The sequence below is a fragment of the Patella vulgata genome, chromosome 1 (genome assembly GCF_932274485.2).
Source record: "Patella vulgata chromosome 1, xgPatVulg1.2, whole genome shotgun sequence".
Taxonomy (NCBI): domain Eukaryota; kingdom Metazoa; phylum Mollusca; class Gastropoda; family Patellidae; genus Patella; species Patella vulgata.
This window is the reverse complement of record NC_065879.2, coordinates 30110440-30128772: the sequence shown is the minus strand read 5'-3', so window position 1 is coordinate 30128772 and position 18333 is coordinate 30110440. Positions and strand designations below refer to the sequence as shown.

General features: G+C 33.9%; 1 protein-coding gene across 1 annotated transcript in view; it reads right to left on the bottom strand.

The window, feature by feature from the left end:
* Nucleotides 1-18333, bottom strand: part of LOC126809088 (tumor necrosis factor ligand superfamily member 10) — a 50864-nt gene that overhangs the window by 13459 nt on the left and 19072 nt on the right. Inside the window, exon 2 of the mRNA XM_050534057.2 lies at nt 12705-12741. Coding sequence (XP_050390014.1) covers nt 12705-12741 — 37 coding nt within the window. The remainder of the gene's footprint in view (nt 1-12704; nt 12742-18333) is intronic.

The window sequence follows — 18333 nt, the reverse complement described above, 5'->3', positions numbered from 1 at the left end:
ATACTAGCCTAAGGTTAACGCACTAAATATAATTTAAGCTAGGTGAATCTCGGTGCTTCAGCAAGACCGACAGACAAGAGGTTTACGATACAATATCTTTCAAATTCGCAAAATATTAACACCATTACGTCAAAACTGGCGTTGAGTGAGGAGGTACCGGTTGCTGGAAATCTAATTAAGCACAAGCCTTTGATATTATTACTTGAAAGAAAGCTGAGAAGATCATAAATAAAAATTGTCTGGGTCAAAAGCCAATATGTTATACACGGAGCTGTTACATTAAATATGTGCATTGATGTGCATGTAGTTTTCTTTATGGTGTGTCATTATTGATAGGCAAAACAAATATGACGGTTTTTAATATGTTTTGATTTCTTTTCAATAGCAGTTAAGGCAACAATTGTACTCTCCTATGTGGATTTTCTATTTTGGCATTTCTATCAGAAAATTGTAAGCAAATAAGGAACGTAAAGGTATCTATCGAAGAAACTTCAGATATTCAGACAAATATGGGCATATTGTAAATAGGTAACACTATATACACCAATGACATGGTATTTCACATCAGTGACCGGTATTTCGAGATTTATGAATTCAACATTTGGCAATAGCATGGCTATAAACACGTTTATGGGTAAATGATAATCCCTCAGCAGCAGACAATGTCTCTAGTGATGACCAAATAAATGTTATTTATGTTACTACAATACCATCAATCATAATCAATGGGGTGAGAGAAATGAATCCACTATACATGGAACGTAGGTACTAAAAATAACCGTTTAGTCAGCAATAGCCAAACTGGCGTTTCATTAGCCTGTGATCCTGTGTCATCCTTGAAATATCTCAAGTACACTTTTGTTATTTACAGAAATGTTATCTCAGCCCAAGAATGTCTCCCCACAAAATCATATACCAGAAAAAACAATCGTAATTTAGAATCTACAGACCATTGTGCTATTGTAGACCAATCAAGTTGCTGTCCTTTTTTACCAATTTGGCAACAATTGGAAGCAATGTTAACGATAATAATGCTCGTCACCATTGCTTCAGAAATATGAAGGGATCTGGGGCTTTTGGAAGCATTTTGCACGGGTCAAATATACTAACTTGATTGAAAAGTTGCTCATATATAAACAGTAATTGTCTTCCATAGAATTGTGTAGAAATTCGGACGAGTGTTTAAATGCTAGGTCCCCACTGTAGTGCGATGCGCAACGATTGGATTGTCCCTATTGAGTCCACGATCTGGTACGTGCAGATACTTCGGATACGTTTCGATACGATCAACACGATTACTACAACTGACGCCAATATATAACAAGACCTACTAGGATCACCACGATTACTCAACGATTTCAATCGCAGCGCGAATCGTGATAGTGGGAATTTACATGTAGCATTAGGCTTGATTAATGTATAAAAGTGTATGTAGATCGAATGAAAATGGTCCAAAATCTTCACTGTCTTTCAATACACATAATTATAGAACCCGCCAAGAATTGGTATCTGAAAATTCAAGCATATGATTGTATTGCTTCACTTGACATGGAGAAAGGATGTGCCATTGATTTCAACAAGATTCTACCGAGATTCCACAAGTGACCTTAAATCCCAGAGAAATCGATGCCTATATGTCAGTTAAAGACAACAAAGAGTGCCAATCTAAGAGAAATATCTCTTTATAACATGGAATATAATAGGTGGTTACAAACGCGTCTATCTCCCTTGGTACCTTCCCGTATCAGATAACCTATAAGATGAATCAAGCATAACCTGACACACGGATCATCTGAAGTTTCCGCTGTGGAAGCTACCGTTAGTTTATCAGATAATTTGAAAGGCAATTGAATGTTCTTAACTATTTATTAAACAAATCATATCTCTGGCTAATGTAATGACGTGATGAATTTAAAAAAAACACACACACTATCTTTCATTTGCTGAAAACTTATTTCCTAATGTCAAAGGTGCTCGGAAAACATAAGAGGCCAGTCTTGTGATGTTTTACAGCATGAATAATTAACAAAACGTCAATGAAACATCTGCTCGACGATCGCCTGATGAAATTAAAGAAGTTGGTGAAGTCAAGATACCGAATGCCATTTGGGTTAAACAAAGTAAATTACGAAACATTGCCAATGATAAGAGTTATACTCTTTTGATCCATTTCAAAAGTTTTCAATTAAAGGGATTGAAGAACCTATTTGAGTGAATATTGTTTTGTAAATAAGTTCTATATAGATCATCAAAAGAATTCTATACTTGGTGAATCAATGAATCTTGATGTAGTTTACATGATTACAGTCACAACAGATTCTGATGTATTTGAAAAATTAATGATTTTGAGGTTAGTCAGTTAACTTCTTGATTTTATTGTAGAATACATCACACTTTCCGCCCCCTTTTAATAGTTGTATTTGAAATAAAATATGAGTAGGTCAATCTGGATTAAAATTCCGAATTTCATATTTACGAGTTGTGATATATCATTAACACAGTGTGTGTGGTCTACTGAAGATATTGTAGCTGAGTTTGGGATTTTCATGGTAAGAAGGGAATTCTAGCAGTAGCTGTAAGTGTGGGTTGCACATGTTGATTTGCCGCTACATTAAATCGTGCACAATGTAAATATACCTATTTGATGGGTATCAGTATGCAGTGTTAACACATAAATCACTAGACGAATACAATTCCTTATAAAGATACATCAACAAAAATATTAAGTTTCACCACTCATGAACTCTATTTTCTTTATTTATCCAAAAATTCGTCGACATTATGAAAGCTAATGTTTTTATGGTCCTACATGATTTTCGGATAGTAATTTACCTAATGTGACAAGACAAAATGTTTCACACAAAACAAGTTTAAAGCGGGCAAGTCTCTAAATCAATATCACCCAAAGTCTTCGACACTGCAAACATGACTTGTTGGTCAATTTAAATCAACATTGATGTTGCTATCTTATCGTGAAAAGATGAGCTTCTGATATCCAATATTTAAGACAAAATGAAAATTTTAAAACTGGCACACGAATCGCAATTTCCGAGCGCAATTTATAAGGAAGCGACTCGATGAACGAGGCTGAAAATATCCCACAGGGGAGAATACTGTAGACTGGAATAACCAGTCGCCAAAGACTGCTATTCAATTTCGACTCTTCGCGTATTTCTCCGAACATAACTGATCAGAAATTATAGTAAAAACAGAAACGATTGAATGTAAATCAGTTTATACACATTCATATTAAATTATGTTATGCGTTGCGACCCATTTGTGTCCATGTCTAGGTACCAAAGGATAGAGATTTAGCTCCTTTAATTAAATTACGATTTTCTTAAATCAAGATGGAAATTACACATAGAATAAATTATTCACAGCTTTAAGATTTTTTTTTCATTTATCAAGGGAACGTCTTGAAGTAGAATATTTTATTATTGACACCACGAAAATAGAGTGTGTAGAGAGTATAAGACCGGATTAAATATAGCCATTTAATCAATCAAAACAAACACCATATTCTTATTCCTTTAAAATGAATTCCATGTAATACCCCAACAGAATTCTTCTAAAAAGTTTGTTGGTTTGAAATGTGTGCCTCTGTGGTCATCCAATATGTGACATGCCAGTGGTTGGTCTACATGGATGGTAAAGGACGTTGAGTGATTAAATGAATTTGTATATCAGGCGTATCACCTCGCAAAAACTATTTTCTATCGGGAGGAAAATGGCAGTTATTTACAATTGTATTAAGTGAAAGAACATCCTACAATACCTGTGTTTTCTATCAATTACCTACATAGTAAATAATTGGTATTGCAACGTGCCACCACACTTTATGTTTCTAGCTAGTAATAATACCTGCATTTTATGGTTTTACGGTCATTTGATACGCGGCCTATAAATAAGAAACGAGAATTATGACATTTGCCCATATAAATAAACAGTAGCACCGTTAAGGCATGCTAAAACCATTGTCCAATTCTACGTCTAACGAAGCGTTAAAATTACCTTTAATATGATGAGGCATAAAATTACACCAGTTGCATCCCAAAGCTCAAATCTGGCAAACGGTAGTAACTACACTGGATATTTATTTTCAGTTTTTGTAAATTGCGTTCTGGAAAACAGATTTTCATGTCGTGTTTGCAGTTTATCGCTACATTGAATTCCATTTTAATGATACGTAATTAATCTTATAAATATGTAGTGATGACAACTTGTAATCTTTTTTTCCATCAATAAAGGTATGATAGTAGTTAACAATTGGCAAATGTTTTATAATTTTGATATATAATTATATAAATACTAGGATTGTCTTCACTAAATGTTTATCTTTCTTATTTAATTGCTATGCACGTAATTCATATCCGTGATAATTAGTATCGGTGCATTTGAAATATCTGGTGCATGTAGAAAAAGAAATGTAGGGATTCAATATTATTGTGTATGTACATGTATATCCAATAGAAATTACTCGCTATCTGAACTCATATAAATGAAAGATGTAGTACCGCGTGTTTTTGGACAAGCATAGCCTTCCGTGTACATGACTCACTAAAGCGATAGTATGGGCATTAATGATCCGCATATTTCTGCTCTTCGACTTTACTTCTCGAAAAATTGATTTACAAACCGTGAAATTATAAAGTGCACGCTCAAGGAAAAACTTTTAAAACATAATAATCGGTATTCAAAACGTCAGGCTTTTCAAACTTGGACCAGAAAGAGAATACAGCAGATAATTTGATGACCATTACATATATGTAAATAAACAAAAGACATTTCATAAGTTTCCTTAAAGTATCCATTTTGTTGTCTAAGAATGGTATGTTGGGTATTAATTTACAGTCTGGCCAGACTAAAAGGTTTTAAATATGGCGACAACTCATTTTCAACAGAACGGTTCCTGCTAGTTTGTAATTCTAGCGAAATTAAGTGCTTGCCAGAACCGAATGCTATTCATGCCACTCACGTATCTCTAATATTCGATTATCCAGCGTTTGAGATTATCAAATGAAATTGAAAATCACTGATTGAAAAGCCTCGATTATCTAGTATTAATATTATACTACTCGTTAGGCAAACGTGAAAAGACTTTTGATGTGGTTACAAAGGCTCTAATTGCTCTCCGTGTTTCTATCTTTCATCGGAAGCTCCATTGTGGCGTTCTTTCCGCAATTTACGCCCAGAGCATTTTTAGCATTTACCATCACTATGGTAACATGGCGCCAATTTTGCTTTGTGATGAAGAATATAAAGTTAACCACCGTTAACAGTAATTGAGGACCATTGTGATGAAACCCAACAGTTTATATGTTACGACAATTACTTGCCAAATTGGAAGGGAATGTGTGATCAAATATATTTTCAATATCTAGAAATATGAAGACAAGGCACCTAACGAGACGAAAGACCCTTCAATAAAAGCAGTAATGAGGCGAAAACTAATTACAAGAATTGTGTTATATTTGGATCTTTATATTATTTATTGGTACCATTGTTGAGATGGCATCGAGAGACTTTTGATAATTTGAAACCGTTAAAGATAATGACGCACGATTACCTTTCATATTTATTTTGATGTCAACCATCGGAGTTTTCTCTTCTAGTGTACACAGAATTATACATAAATACATATGAAGAACCTTTTATCATTAAATGCTAATAGCCAATTCAAATTTTCTAGTGAAAAACAAACAATGTATTTAGCAATTAAATCGTTCTGAGCATTAATTGACCTTAAAGCATGACAAACAATACATTAGAGAGAGGAAATCCTATATTCAAATATGACGGTATTTCAGCAAGAAAGTTTCTAGAACAATGAAAAACAACACTGGTTATTTTGATTAATGATATTTCTTTGTTAGTTTCATTGTAAGACATTTTTTTCCAGACGATTTACAGAAATTACTTTTTGCTCATTAAATCTGTTCAATTGTTATTTGCGTTGTTAAAGGTTGTACTATTCTCCCATAGAACAATAGTGACATAAGTACGATATTATTTATATTGTTGAAGATGCAAACCGTAAACACACGATTTTAACTCGGTTGAAAGATTATCGTATAAAGTTTTGGTGTCAACCAATTTTGTGCGCTGAAAGAAAAACTTAACAAGAAGCAGATTCTAAATCTTAGCCTTAGGCTATTAAATTGAATTTCGGTTTACCTTTTATTTTTAAATAATAAAAAAAAATGTGTCACTTAATATTTGATTCCAGCACAAACTGGTTAATATACGACACTGTCACTCATGCATTTAATTGTCTGTAATTTGAATCTGCTTTAACAATAGATTAACAGACTAGTGCCGTCATTCTGTCAATCTAATTCGTTAATTATTCATAACTATATTGATAATTAAGCTAATCTGGCGGCTAACTAGATGTAAATGGTTCACTTATTGCATTAACCTAATGGAAATACTGACAAGTTAGCTGGTTTGTCTAAGTTAGCTAACATATTCCAGAATATGATAACCTGCTTCAATTTTATCAGTGTCAAGATCGTAAAACGCTAACATTAAAATTTCTCTATTAGTTTAACCAAAGAATATAACGGACCATCAAAGTATGTAAAACTGTATTTATTTTGTTCATATGCCAATATAAATACATTTACAAATAATAACAATATACTAATATTACTGAACGAGAATCTGATTTCTGAGCATTTTCAGTGCTTATTATTACCCCCTACTGTCTTCACCAGATGGTTTACAAAACGCAATTTTGGGTGTGCTCTTTTTTGCTTTATCCAAATTTGCACTTATATTATTAACTTCCTATCCAAAAAATTAAAAATTTCCAAGTTGTATTTATTTCAAGATGGATTAGTACTATCTTTGCCCTGCGAGTGTCCGGTTTTATTATGTATGGGGTTATAAACCCCCAAGACAAACTATCCAAGAAAGTAAAGACGTGAATAAATATACCAAGAGAAGTCCTAGAAAATATTATCAAATATACATATATTGTTTACAAATAACTATAAGAGTTCATATAGTTTTTGTGATGAGATTTAAGAACAGATTATGTTCTGAAGTTGAGTTCCATAAAGGCCATCGTGGAATATCTATATCTATTGACTTCTTTTAACTTCTACTTCATCAAGTATGTATGGATCTATAAATTTTATTTCAAAGAACGCAATATCATTGTCAATATATATATGAACGGAATAAAGGTTACATTAAAAAGGCATTGCGACATATGGCCAATAAGAATATGGCCATGATATGGGCCAAATTTATTACTTATATAATAATTAAGATTAGTACAAAGATGGGTTGCCAGGCAACGAAACATGCTCCCAGCTAAGTCGTCCGGCAGACAGCAAGTGTTGTCGCATATTTTTTCTTTTGTTATTAATGAGAAGATTTACAACGCATGAAAATCTGATTCAGAGTAATAACCCGTTAAGTAATTATCAAAAATCATTATAATTTGTTTCGATTGATTGTCTTATGACCATAAACAATTTATAATAACTTTAGCCTCTAAAGTGTGAACAAGATTTTTCATAGTGATCAAGGGCCATAACTCTGGCAGTAATTATCGGAATCGCTGAAAATGAATGGGATTCTCTGTCTCATGTCTTTAAACACTGTGTATGTATAAATTTAAAGTTAATCGGATAGTAACTGTAGCCTTTAGAGCTTCTTCAAGATTTTTCAATGAGGTCAAGGGCAATAACTCCGACAAAAATTATTAGAAATGGATGAAAACCAACAGGATTCATCGTCCTATGACCTTAAACGGTGTGTATAAATTCAAAGTCAATCGGATATTAACTTTAGTCTCTGGAGTGTCCACAAGATATTTCAAAGAGATCAAGGGTCATAACTCTGGCAGCAATTATCGGAAATCTCATGACCTTAAACACTGTATCAATTTAAAGTCAATCGAATATTAACTTTAACCTCCAGAGCGTCTACAAGATTTTTCTAAGTGATCAAGGGCCATAACTCTAGCAGTAATTATAGATGAAAATCAATAGGCCTCTTCGTCTCATGACCTTAAACACTATGTATGAATCAGCTATTAACTTTAGCCTGTAGCTATTAACTTTAGTCTGTATGGCAAACAATATGCAAAGTTATATGTATATTTTCAAACTGACAAATTCTAATTAGACACAAAATATAACGAAGAACATATGGCAAATAATATGCAAAGTTATATGTATATTTTCAAACTGACAAATTCTAATTAGACACAAAATATAACGAAGAACATATTTAATTTGATAATCGAGAATAAACTTTTCTTTACAGCGTTTTGAGTAAACGGCTCCATAATATTGTTCGCGTGTTGGATGTACTTTTCTATCCCTTTGAAATGGTTGTTGACATATATTGTTGTCTTATTACCTAGAAAGAGATGATTGTAAAACATTTCTATCTTTTTTTCTGTTGGAGCTGGTTTGGGCATCTAATCAAGCACGGTGAATATAGTTCTGGGAGACTTACAAAAAATACATTTGAATTCTTGATTTCTATTTTGATAGAAATCTCAGATTAAAACTGAAATTTCGTGGCAATGATATTACATATGTATAACCCATGAGAGAATTTGTATTGAAGGCGGTGAGAGTTTTTAACTTGTTGGGAGATGTTTCAAGCATTTTTTTCATCTTTTAATTTGCTCAGATATAATGTATTCCCCGTTTTGTGTGTATATTTTGAGGGTAATATAATACAGGGTGATTAGCAATTCTATGCTCGAAGACCTTTACAATAAGCACAAAAATAATATTAATCTAAAAATGTAATCAAAGTTGTGATATGGAGAATACTAGTAATATGAATAACCATATTATATCCATCCATATTCCCAAACAAATTGCGTGCGGGAAACCTTCCTTGTTCACAGATTGAATAACCCCAAGTATCGCTTTACAAGGTATCTATAGAAATCGCTAATGGTCCTGGATTACACGGTGGCAATGATAATTTCCGTAGCAGAGGCATCAACTAAAAGCCATCGTTATATCTAGAAACGTAATAATTACAGTCAATTACTCAGAAAAATTGAGTAACGCGAGCTTTTATTACGCATCGGTTTATGCAGTTTTTAGTGTAATGAAGAAATGGGGATATTTATACTGCTCGTCAATCTTCTTATATTTCTATTTTAGAACATATCTACAAAGACATGATGGTTTTAATAGGCAACGTTGGTTTTAATCGCAATCAAAATGGTTCCTCCTGAAATATCATTTAAAACAAATAGAAACAAAAACATCCCATAAACATTGATCGTTTTATTTGGACTAGAAAATGCTTTTATGCAACCAATGAAAATCTAAACCTAATCATACCACCTTAATAGCCAAGCATTACGAAAATAATGTATCTTACAAACACACCCTCAAGCGATCCTGGATAGACCCAAATAAAATATTTTAATCTTTATATAATCGTTTACAGTTTTAAAGTCTTAGATAGGTAAACGATACGTATTTTAAATGGATTGTTGTTTTAGATTTCATACAATGTCAGTCAAATTCAAGTCAGATTTATGGCTTTTCTTGATAAATGAATAAAAACAATTCAAAGTCCACAATGGAAGAAAAATGTAGATGAAATCCAAACTGATAATGGCTACATTGTTTGTTAGTTCTAAGATTTCTGATTTCGACATACAAATCTAACAATGGCGTCTACAGCATTTACATTTATGAAGACTTGTCATTTGAAACAATGATGTCTAGATGCTTTCTGTAGAATCAATCTTATAATTTATGGGTAATTTGAAACCATAAAAACAAACTATGGTTATATCAATCCACAAAATAAATAGAATTGCGAAACAACTCCGATTGTCAGACAATGGACAAAGAAATGGATAGAGGATACATAAGTAACAGAAGCAACGGCGTGATACTGAAATAGTGATCTTCATAGTGTCAACATAAAAGAGGATTTTGGAAGAGCTTTGAGGGTGGACATAGGATGGGCGGAAGACTTTCGTGTGATGCTACCAATGTAACCGAAGCAATGGTCCAGGCATGCGTGATACCGAAACAGCGATTTGCATAGTGTCAACATGAAAGAGAATTCTGGAAGAGCTTTGAGGGTGGACATAAGATGGGTGGAAGACTTTCGTGATGCTAGTTTGATGAGTAATACAAATTCTTCATTAAAAATTAATAGGTCCAGAGTAAGTACCGTTATAAAACAAGTTTTTAGCCTAGTAATAGCTTGTTAAAGCTATACCCTCTTCTTCACACACCCACAAAGCAAAGAAAAAAAAACCTTTGATTGTCCAATACTACTTGAAAGCATCACTCATCTGTTCTGTATGACCCTTGTGTTGAAATCCCTTTTGTAGGCGAGAAAATGACTCGGAAATAAGGCCTGTCAAAAGGAGTTGTGTACTTTCATCGCTTAGTCTATAGAAACTGTTCACTGCAGCTTATTGATTAACATAATATGTGGTCAAATTGAAAAATTCATATAACTTGGGTTCACTATCGACCCATCTCTTGCCTGCCTATAGAAAGCTATTCTGTGCTTGTCTGAAGAGGGCGATTCGATGATTGAATATCATCGGAACCACTTGAGTTTCCCTTACCAATCTTTCCTGTTCACACTCAAGTGGCTTAAGTTTTGAATATTCTGTATCAATAAGATGATGGAGAGAGGTTTTCCATGATTCGATATTTTGGATTTTGCCAGTAAACGTTAGTGCACATGACAATGCAATAAGTTTACTTCATCGACGGACGTGTTATTTCTACAACCGAACCCCTTGTTGCAATGCAGTACAATTTCTAAATGCTTCATCTGACATAGTGCAGTTTTTCTCTCAATGCGAGTGAAAATGTTTTGTGTAGAAAATATCGATAGCCAAGTAAATTAATTCAGCTCGTCTTTAGCCAGAGGGTATAAAAGATTCAATATCACAGAACAGTCTTCTATATAGCTGAACCAATCTCGGCGACACACAGTAAAGTGGCTGACCATTTTTCTTTTTGTAAAAGTGTCTAGTGTAATAAAGCCGCCAAAAGCCTGCAGGTTTCTCTAACCCCTTCAATAGCTGATGTTTAATAAATCTTCATCTTGCTATATAAATAGAACGACCATTATAACTCAGTTATACAATCTTTTTCATTTTTCCCTTAATGAATGTTGAGAAACATCGATATATGTATAAGAGTTTTCTTAGTTTTCAGCGAATTTCGATATTGTTAGAAGGTTGTAATGTACTAGAAAATTGTTATTTGGGGAAATAATGGTTCTCCTATTGTCTAAAATATAAAAAGACAGAACACAATTGATAGGCTACTTCTATCATCAATTATCATTTCATCAAAGGCGGAATATCAAAACAATACCATCTCATTATATATAGGCATATTATCTCAATCATCTTTTTACCCCCAATCATAAACTAAAAGTAAATTTAAGCATACACGGATCGAATACGAAGCTTCTTTAAAACAAAGATAATACAAACAAATGTTTCTTCAAAAGCTATAAGGATAAGAACAAGAGAAAACACATCAATGAGATGGATATCATGCAGCTTAGCTACTGGCAATTCGTGGGTTTTATCATTTTCTATTAGCACTTACAGACTCATCCTAAATGATATATCGCCTCTAACCATACACTTGATATGAATAGTGAAATTGGGCTAACTATCACTAGAAATTATTCGATACACAAATTTGTCAGGTATTTAGAAAACAAAGATACTTTCATGAAAATGAAACAAAACAGCCGACAGCAACCGATTGACATCTCGAGAATTCATTTTGAAACGCTTAAACTGTAAAGAAAATGGGAGAACGGAAATAGGTAAGAAGTTGTATAAAACTGAATGACGCATTTGGGATCATTATGATAAAATTGCTCCACCTATGTAATTCATCATACTTACATGTATATTTATAGACATTTTATTTTCAATAGGGGCGATACTGTTAATATGTTCATCGGTCATTCATATATCAAAAGTTAAATACATTTAAATAATTGAAAGAGATAAGGGGATTATTTATATTTTTGATTTCTGGATAGCAATGTGCTGGTGTACTCCCGATTCTGATCGATAATCATAAAAGTATGTATCTATCATATCTCTTAATTACGTGACCTATAGTTACAAGAGGTCAAATGGTCAAATGTTTTAGCTTCGTTTATAGGTCGGGGCAACCTTCGGATATGCTGGAATGTCCATTATTGAATGACTTGAACCGGATGTAATGTAAGCCCTTATCATGTAATTGATTGGAATTAGGCTATGACATCAGATAAAATGGCTCTATATCTTTACTGTAATCTGCATGTGTTTAAATTACGAAAGGTCATGGTTGTGTTGACATTTGATATTAAGTTGCAAAATGAAATGAAATGAAGTGGGGTTTAACGTCCTACTGTTCTGCTCCTAAACTGGGCTAATGAAGACGGGCATACGCCATACAGTGTGCTATGAGGGAAATTTTGCCCGGGCAGCGGAGCTACGGCCTACTCTTATATCGAATTCCAACTGCCAAGGGGTCTTTTACGTGCACGCCAATATGTACACTGGACCTCCGTTTTCGTCCCATCCGAATGGACTAGACAGCTGGCTTTGTCAGGCTATTAAGTTGCAAGCATGAACAGATAAATACCTACACTTATATGCAAGCATCATATCTAATACGAATTCAAAGACTGGGTCGTGATGCATAAAAATAATAACATACCTTTAGCCATTTCCTCTCTATATGTTCTTTCAATAAACTGAAAATAAAAAAAAAGTTCATTAAGTCTGTATAATCAAAAGGTTTATTCGAAAATTCATTGAGTACATATTATTACAAAATCTGCATTGTCAATATTGAATTCTTCTTGTGATATACTAGACAAGATACAGATGATGAAACAATGGACAGTCAACGTCGTCTAAAACACCCTAGACAAAACGGAAATGTGTATAATATTGCTTTATGGATTTCTGGTTCCCTTTACAAAGTATAAGTAATATTGTAAAATGTAAACATAGCATCTTGTGGCTCTATAGGGGGAAAAGTTTTCAAGTATTTAGATTATTTTCAGTAGAGATAATTCCTATATTGACGACAAATAGTCATTAAGCTGATCTTTCTTCTTTTGGCCTAAAGCAAAATGGATGCTTTGTATACCATCCTTCGATCCAAATCAATATGGCTATTATTTGCGATTTTAAAAGTCATTTGTGTTGTGTCGCGTTATGAAATCGAATTTAGCCCAGTAAATTTCTCGTGTTTACTTAATATGTTTACATTATTCCAATGCTGCATTACGACCGTTCAAGAAACAATATTTGCCGATATCTTGTATTTTTTCTAAGACACAAAGTATTGACGATTAAGTGAAATTCGAAACAGCATTTTGAATGGAATATCGAATGGCCAAAAGCGATACTTGTGAGAGAGAATTGCAAAGGCGGGGTAATACAGATCAATAAAAGATTAGCAGGTGATTGGTTATACCAATCGTTCATCGATCTCATATACACACGTTTTACGACAACCATTTCGATTCTGAGTAGAGCAACAGCCGTAATCTGGTCGCACAAATAAACTTGCTGGGCAATAAGTGGATTTACCTTAAGTCCTTTGACCAATCGAAACCAACTTGAAGGCAGTGAAAAAGATTAGCATCGATTGACCAGACTCGTGACATTAAATCATTTTTGTGTTCTTGGGTAATCGAGAAATAGGAACAAAAAGAGGTGGTGTTAATTGCAGCTTGCCACATGCTTAGAACACATCTTCAGATGCAGACAATTTCCCAGGGATCGATAGTTGGGGAGTAGTTGCGTGATCAAGATAGAGAAATATTGCGTGAGGTCGGGAAGGAAAACAAAGTCGACAAGATTTGAAAGAAGCAACGTGTAGATCGTCTTTGACTGTTAAGAGAGTTTAGCGTCTGGGCATAAAAATCCACTTTACCCGGAGAATAAAAAGATAACTCATCATGAAGCTCTGTGTTACTGGATAACACTCGGTTTGACGTGTTGATTTATTGAACCTTAGACTATTTTAGATAATTAAAGGTTTAACTAAAAAAATAGTCACGGGCGTTAATTCTAATCGATTATGGACTTTCAGTGAAGCTAACCCAGGGATAAGACAACAAGAAACGGTTTTAACGTAATTATCAGCAGGAGCAAAAAGCAACCAAACCAATATTTTGAAAGTATGTGTATACATAAACTAGAAATTCGATGCTGGAATCAACGAACTTTCCTCAATAATTCAGTACAGGGGGTTATAATTTAATAAAAACAAATTATATTTACGAGTAGTAAAGTGTTAAAATGTAATTAAGCTTGCCAGTATTATAAACGGAATAGTCGGAAGGAATCTGGAAAATGTCACTGCTAGAAATCCCTGAGAGTTCTAAGATATTAACACTGGGAACTGTCTACGTAAAGTTTCAGATTTTGTACTGTAACAATGATATTGACCCTGAGAAGAAGTGGAAGAGAATTTTCGAGACATAACTTAAACATATTATATCCCACCCACCCATTTTAGCTAAGAGCTACAGTTTTACGCCTTATAAATAGTATGGGGGGGGGGCGAATGGTTAGCACGTGCGCGCTGTATCATAAGGCCTGGTTTCGAATCCCCGGTTGTACGTGACAAAGAGTAGGGTCGCCTGTCCAACCTCGTGGGTTTTCTCCGGTTTCCTCCCACTGCTAAAGACTCCTACGCGCAAGCGAATTATTGAAATAAAATTAAACCATATGTTAGTCCCGAAATGACCTAGTTTGTGTCGAGTGGACGTTAAACCCCATCTCTCTCTCTCTCTCTCTATAAATAGTTCAGGGTTCAATATACAATTACATGTACTGCTTCATCTCAGAGATACGGTCTCTACCGACAAAGCATCAATAGAATTTAATTTCAAGACAATGCAATGGCTCATAACATCCAGCCATATAAATTGACTACACGCATCGATTCCTTGGTGTCAATTTTTTGAATCGCGTGTATTGTGTCAATACATATAACCGGTAGAGGGCATCTAGAGAGAGCAGTGGTACATCTATCTCATTCAATTTGATGTCTCACAAAATTGCATTTGTTCCTAAGACTATTAATCTTTTTTTATAACAATTTATCAACTGGCTGAATCACTTACTTTCTACAAAAAGGTTCAGCAATAACGTATAATTTTCTCGAGTCCTAAGGGACAAACGAGGCGAAACTAGGGCAATCACAAAGCTTCGATCGCTTTATTCTGTGTTCTCACTATAGTTGTGGTGGTTGTTTTTGACGAAATATTGGTTTTGAGAAGTACATCCCCAGATAGTAGAAAGTCATTTATCTTAACGTAAAATTCCCTTGTTAATGGGCAATAGTATAATGAAGGGAACTGTGTTTGTTCTCGTCATAAATCAGATAAATATTATTAGCCACGATTTAATTGATCTGTCACTCTAGTTCCATTGATTGGACAAAGATGAATAGCATCTATTATCGGCCCGGGGCTGCATGCAAATCTTGTAGTGACCCAACATGATTCGTATGTAGTTTTTACCTCGTAACTCATTTAAATACCCTCCCTGGGTAGCCCATAGATAATAAAAACGGCCATACACATAGTATCCCCGAGGTCCTATCACTATCATTGATTTCACGTACGTCGTCCAAACAACTCCACAAAAAACTTCGAAAATCGGCTGAAGTATCCTCTTGGGCGTGTTTATCAGAACAAACTTACATTGCTACTTTCTAGTTTTAACATAAATCTTCTTATTTTCACCGACTGCATTGCTTCAGTAGATGATATCTTGATATAACTTTTTAAATGACATTTAGAAGTTAGATTGGAATAATGTTTTAAATGACATTTAGAAGTAAGATTGGAAACTACTAAAACCATTATAGGTTTTTAAATTACACACTGTGGTTTGGGCTACAATTCCCTCCACTTGAAGGATATCATGGCGTCATGATTATCTATAGAAACACTTTATCTTTACAATGTGAAAGTATGTGTGGATTTCCAATTTTATTTCTATATTTTTTTTTATTTCAACACTCATACATACATAAAGAGGCATTATTGGAGATTAGATAAAGAGTTGACTGTTCTCGCTATAATAGTTTAAATTAGCTTTTGGATTTTAAGCCTAGCCTCGATCATCTTTATTAACGTTGGTACGATAAAAAAGACAGTCTCGATTAAGCATTTTTGGATTTAATCATCAATGAGCGTTGAGCAGCAGATTGGATTCAAATCCAGAGAAAATCCAACACATAAGATGACATCGAGAGTTGATTATGGTTTGGATAAGTTAATTAATGACTAATTAATAGAAAGACCTGCAATGGGCAGATATAGCTCTTGCATAATGTATGTTTATGGGAAATTATGTTTACAGCAACATAAATCTAATTATTTCAACATATGGACCTTGCTACTTACCGCTACAAATAACGCAAGCGTTATATTCTCAACAACGAAAAAACTTTTGGTGGGACGATGTTATGACATTGTATTAATAAATGACATTCATGGCAACACATATTGGAAAGCACGACCGTCGAGCAATTTGGATTTTAGCTGGCATTTATCTCAAAGGAAATAATTCGGACATAAACTCCATACATAATGCATTGTATTCAATGAATAGAAAATGGTGATTATTTCTCCGATATTGTGACGGCTCCTATCTAATCCGCCTGACTCGCATCTGATTTGTCAGATACTAAATAATGGCGGCAGTGTCCATTAGCTTGTTCTATAAGGACTGAGATTAATATTGACACAGGGCTTTGTTCTCTAATTGCATTTTTACACAAAGTATAGTTAATGTTGTTTTTCATATCAACCTCCACTACTATTGATTTTGTTTTTATTTTTGATCAATCATGCCAATCACAACCGTTTATTCTAGTATTGTAGACAATACAAATTCATGAAAAGAATTTGCCTTATAAATACTGTTTTACATTGTTAAAAGGTGTCCGAATAAAGACATGTTCCTTGTTGAATGATTGTTTTTTTTTTTAAAATCTATTCCGATGTTATTATTAATCAAATGTTTTCTGGAGATTGAGATTTCTCATCAAAGCTGTGGTGATTAATTATTCATACGCAGATGCTCGAGCATGCTTAAATGTTACGTCTTATGGGACTATCCAACAAAATGAATTTTGGACACAAATATGTAACCTTACATGCTGCAAATCGTTTTGGGGTATTGTAATCAATAAGACAAGTGTTGAAGAAAAGAATTCAAATTAAGTTTTGCGTCACTTAAGTTTTCTTTAATGTAATTACGTTGACATTCACAAACAGAAGAGAAAAGAAACTGATGACCTTCTTTTGGGGGGAAAAAACGTTCCACAAATATTTTCAGACCTGGTCATGAGACCTTCGTGGTGACAGTAATTTACGTTCATTAAATATGAATGACATTGTGAGATACGTGACTGATTCCGACGCATGTGTACTAGATCAGGTGTATAAAGAACACTGAAGTACAAAGGTAGTACAGTTTTATGGAATTCGAGTTTCTAAAATCCAAGTCAATACATTTATCTATAAGCGGTAATGACCGATGGGTTTCAGGGATGAGGGAGTTTATTCTGCAGTTTACCAAATTCGCTGTACTGATTGCAGTGAAACATAGTACATATAACCTTTATTTTTTTTATTCTAAAAATATGATCTAGATTTGCAGAACGATGTATTAGATACGGACATACTTAGAAGGTACATGTATGTATGTTATCATATGTGCACGTCTCAATCGGGTTTAAAATACTAGTAGGACATAATGAAATAAATATAAACCTACATGATATAATAACAGTTAATAACCACGGGGCTATAATTAGCATAACTATCAATAAGCACCGATGATTGAATTAGAATCAAAGATCTGCTTTATTTGCCAGATTCTTTATGAAGTTTATGGCCATTACCTGTTTCATTTACTTCATGTATTTACATGCTACTTATGTAGGGGCAAACTCTTTTTTTGACGTGGGTTTCGTTCATTTAATCAGACGTAAATACCATCATTAAGTATATCTTAGTGATGTCAGGCAATCTGTTGAAGGCCATGTTGCTACCTTATCTTAACAAGGTAGATTTAAGGTGAAACAACATGCTTTCTAATTGGACGGTGATAATGTGAACGATGGTTGTACTGATTAACACGATACATAGGTTCTCTACTTTCAGTTCTACCACACGTCATGCCTTATCTGCATATGGTTTTCAAATTACGATTAAGATAGATGTAAAGCTTTTAACAGTTTAATAAACAGAATTAACTGAACTTATATTTGGAAAGACTTCTTTAAGCTGTCACAGGAGCCATGTATC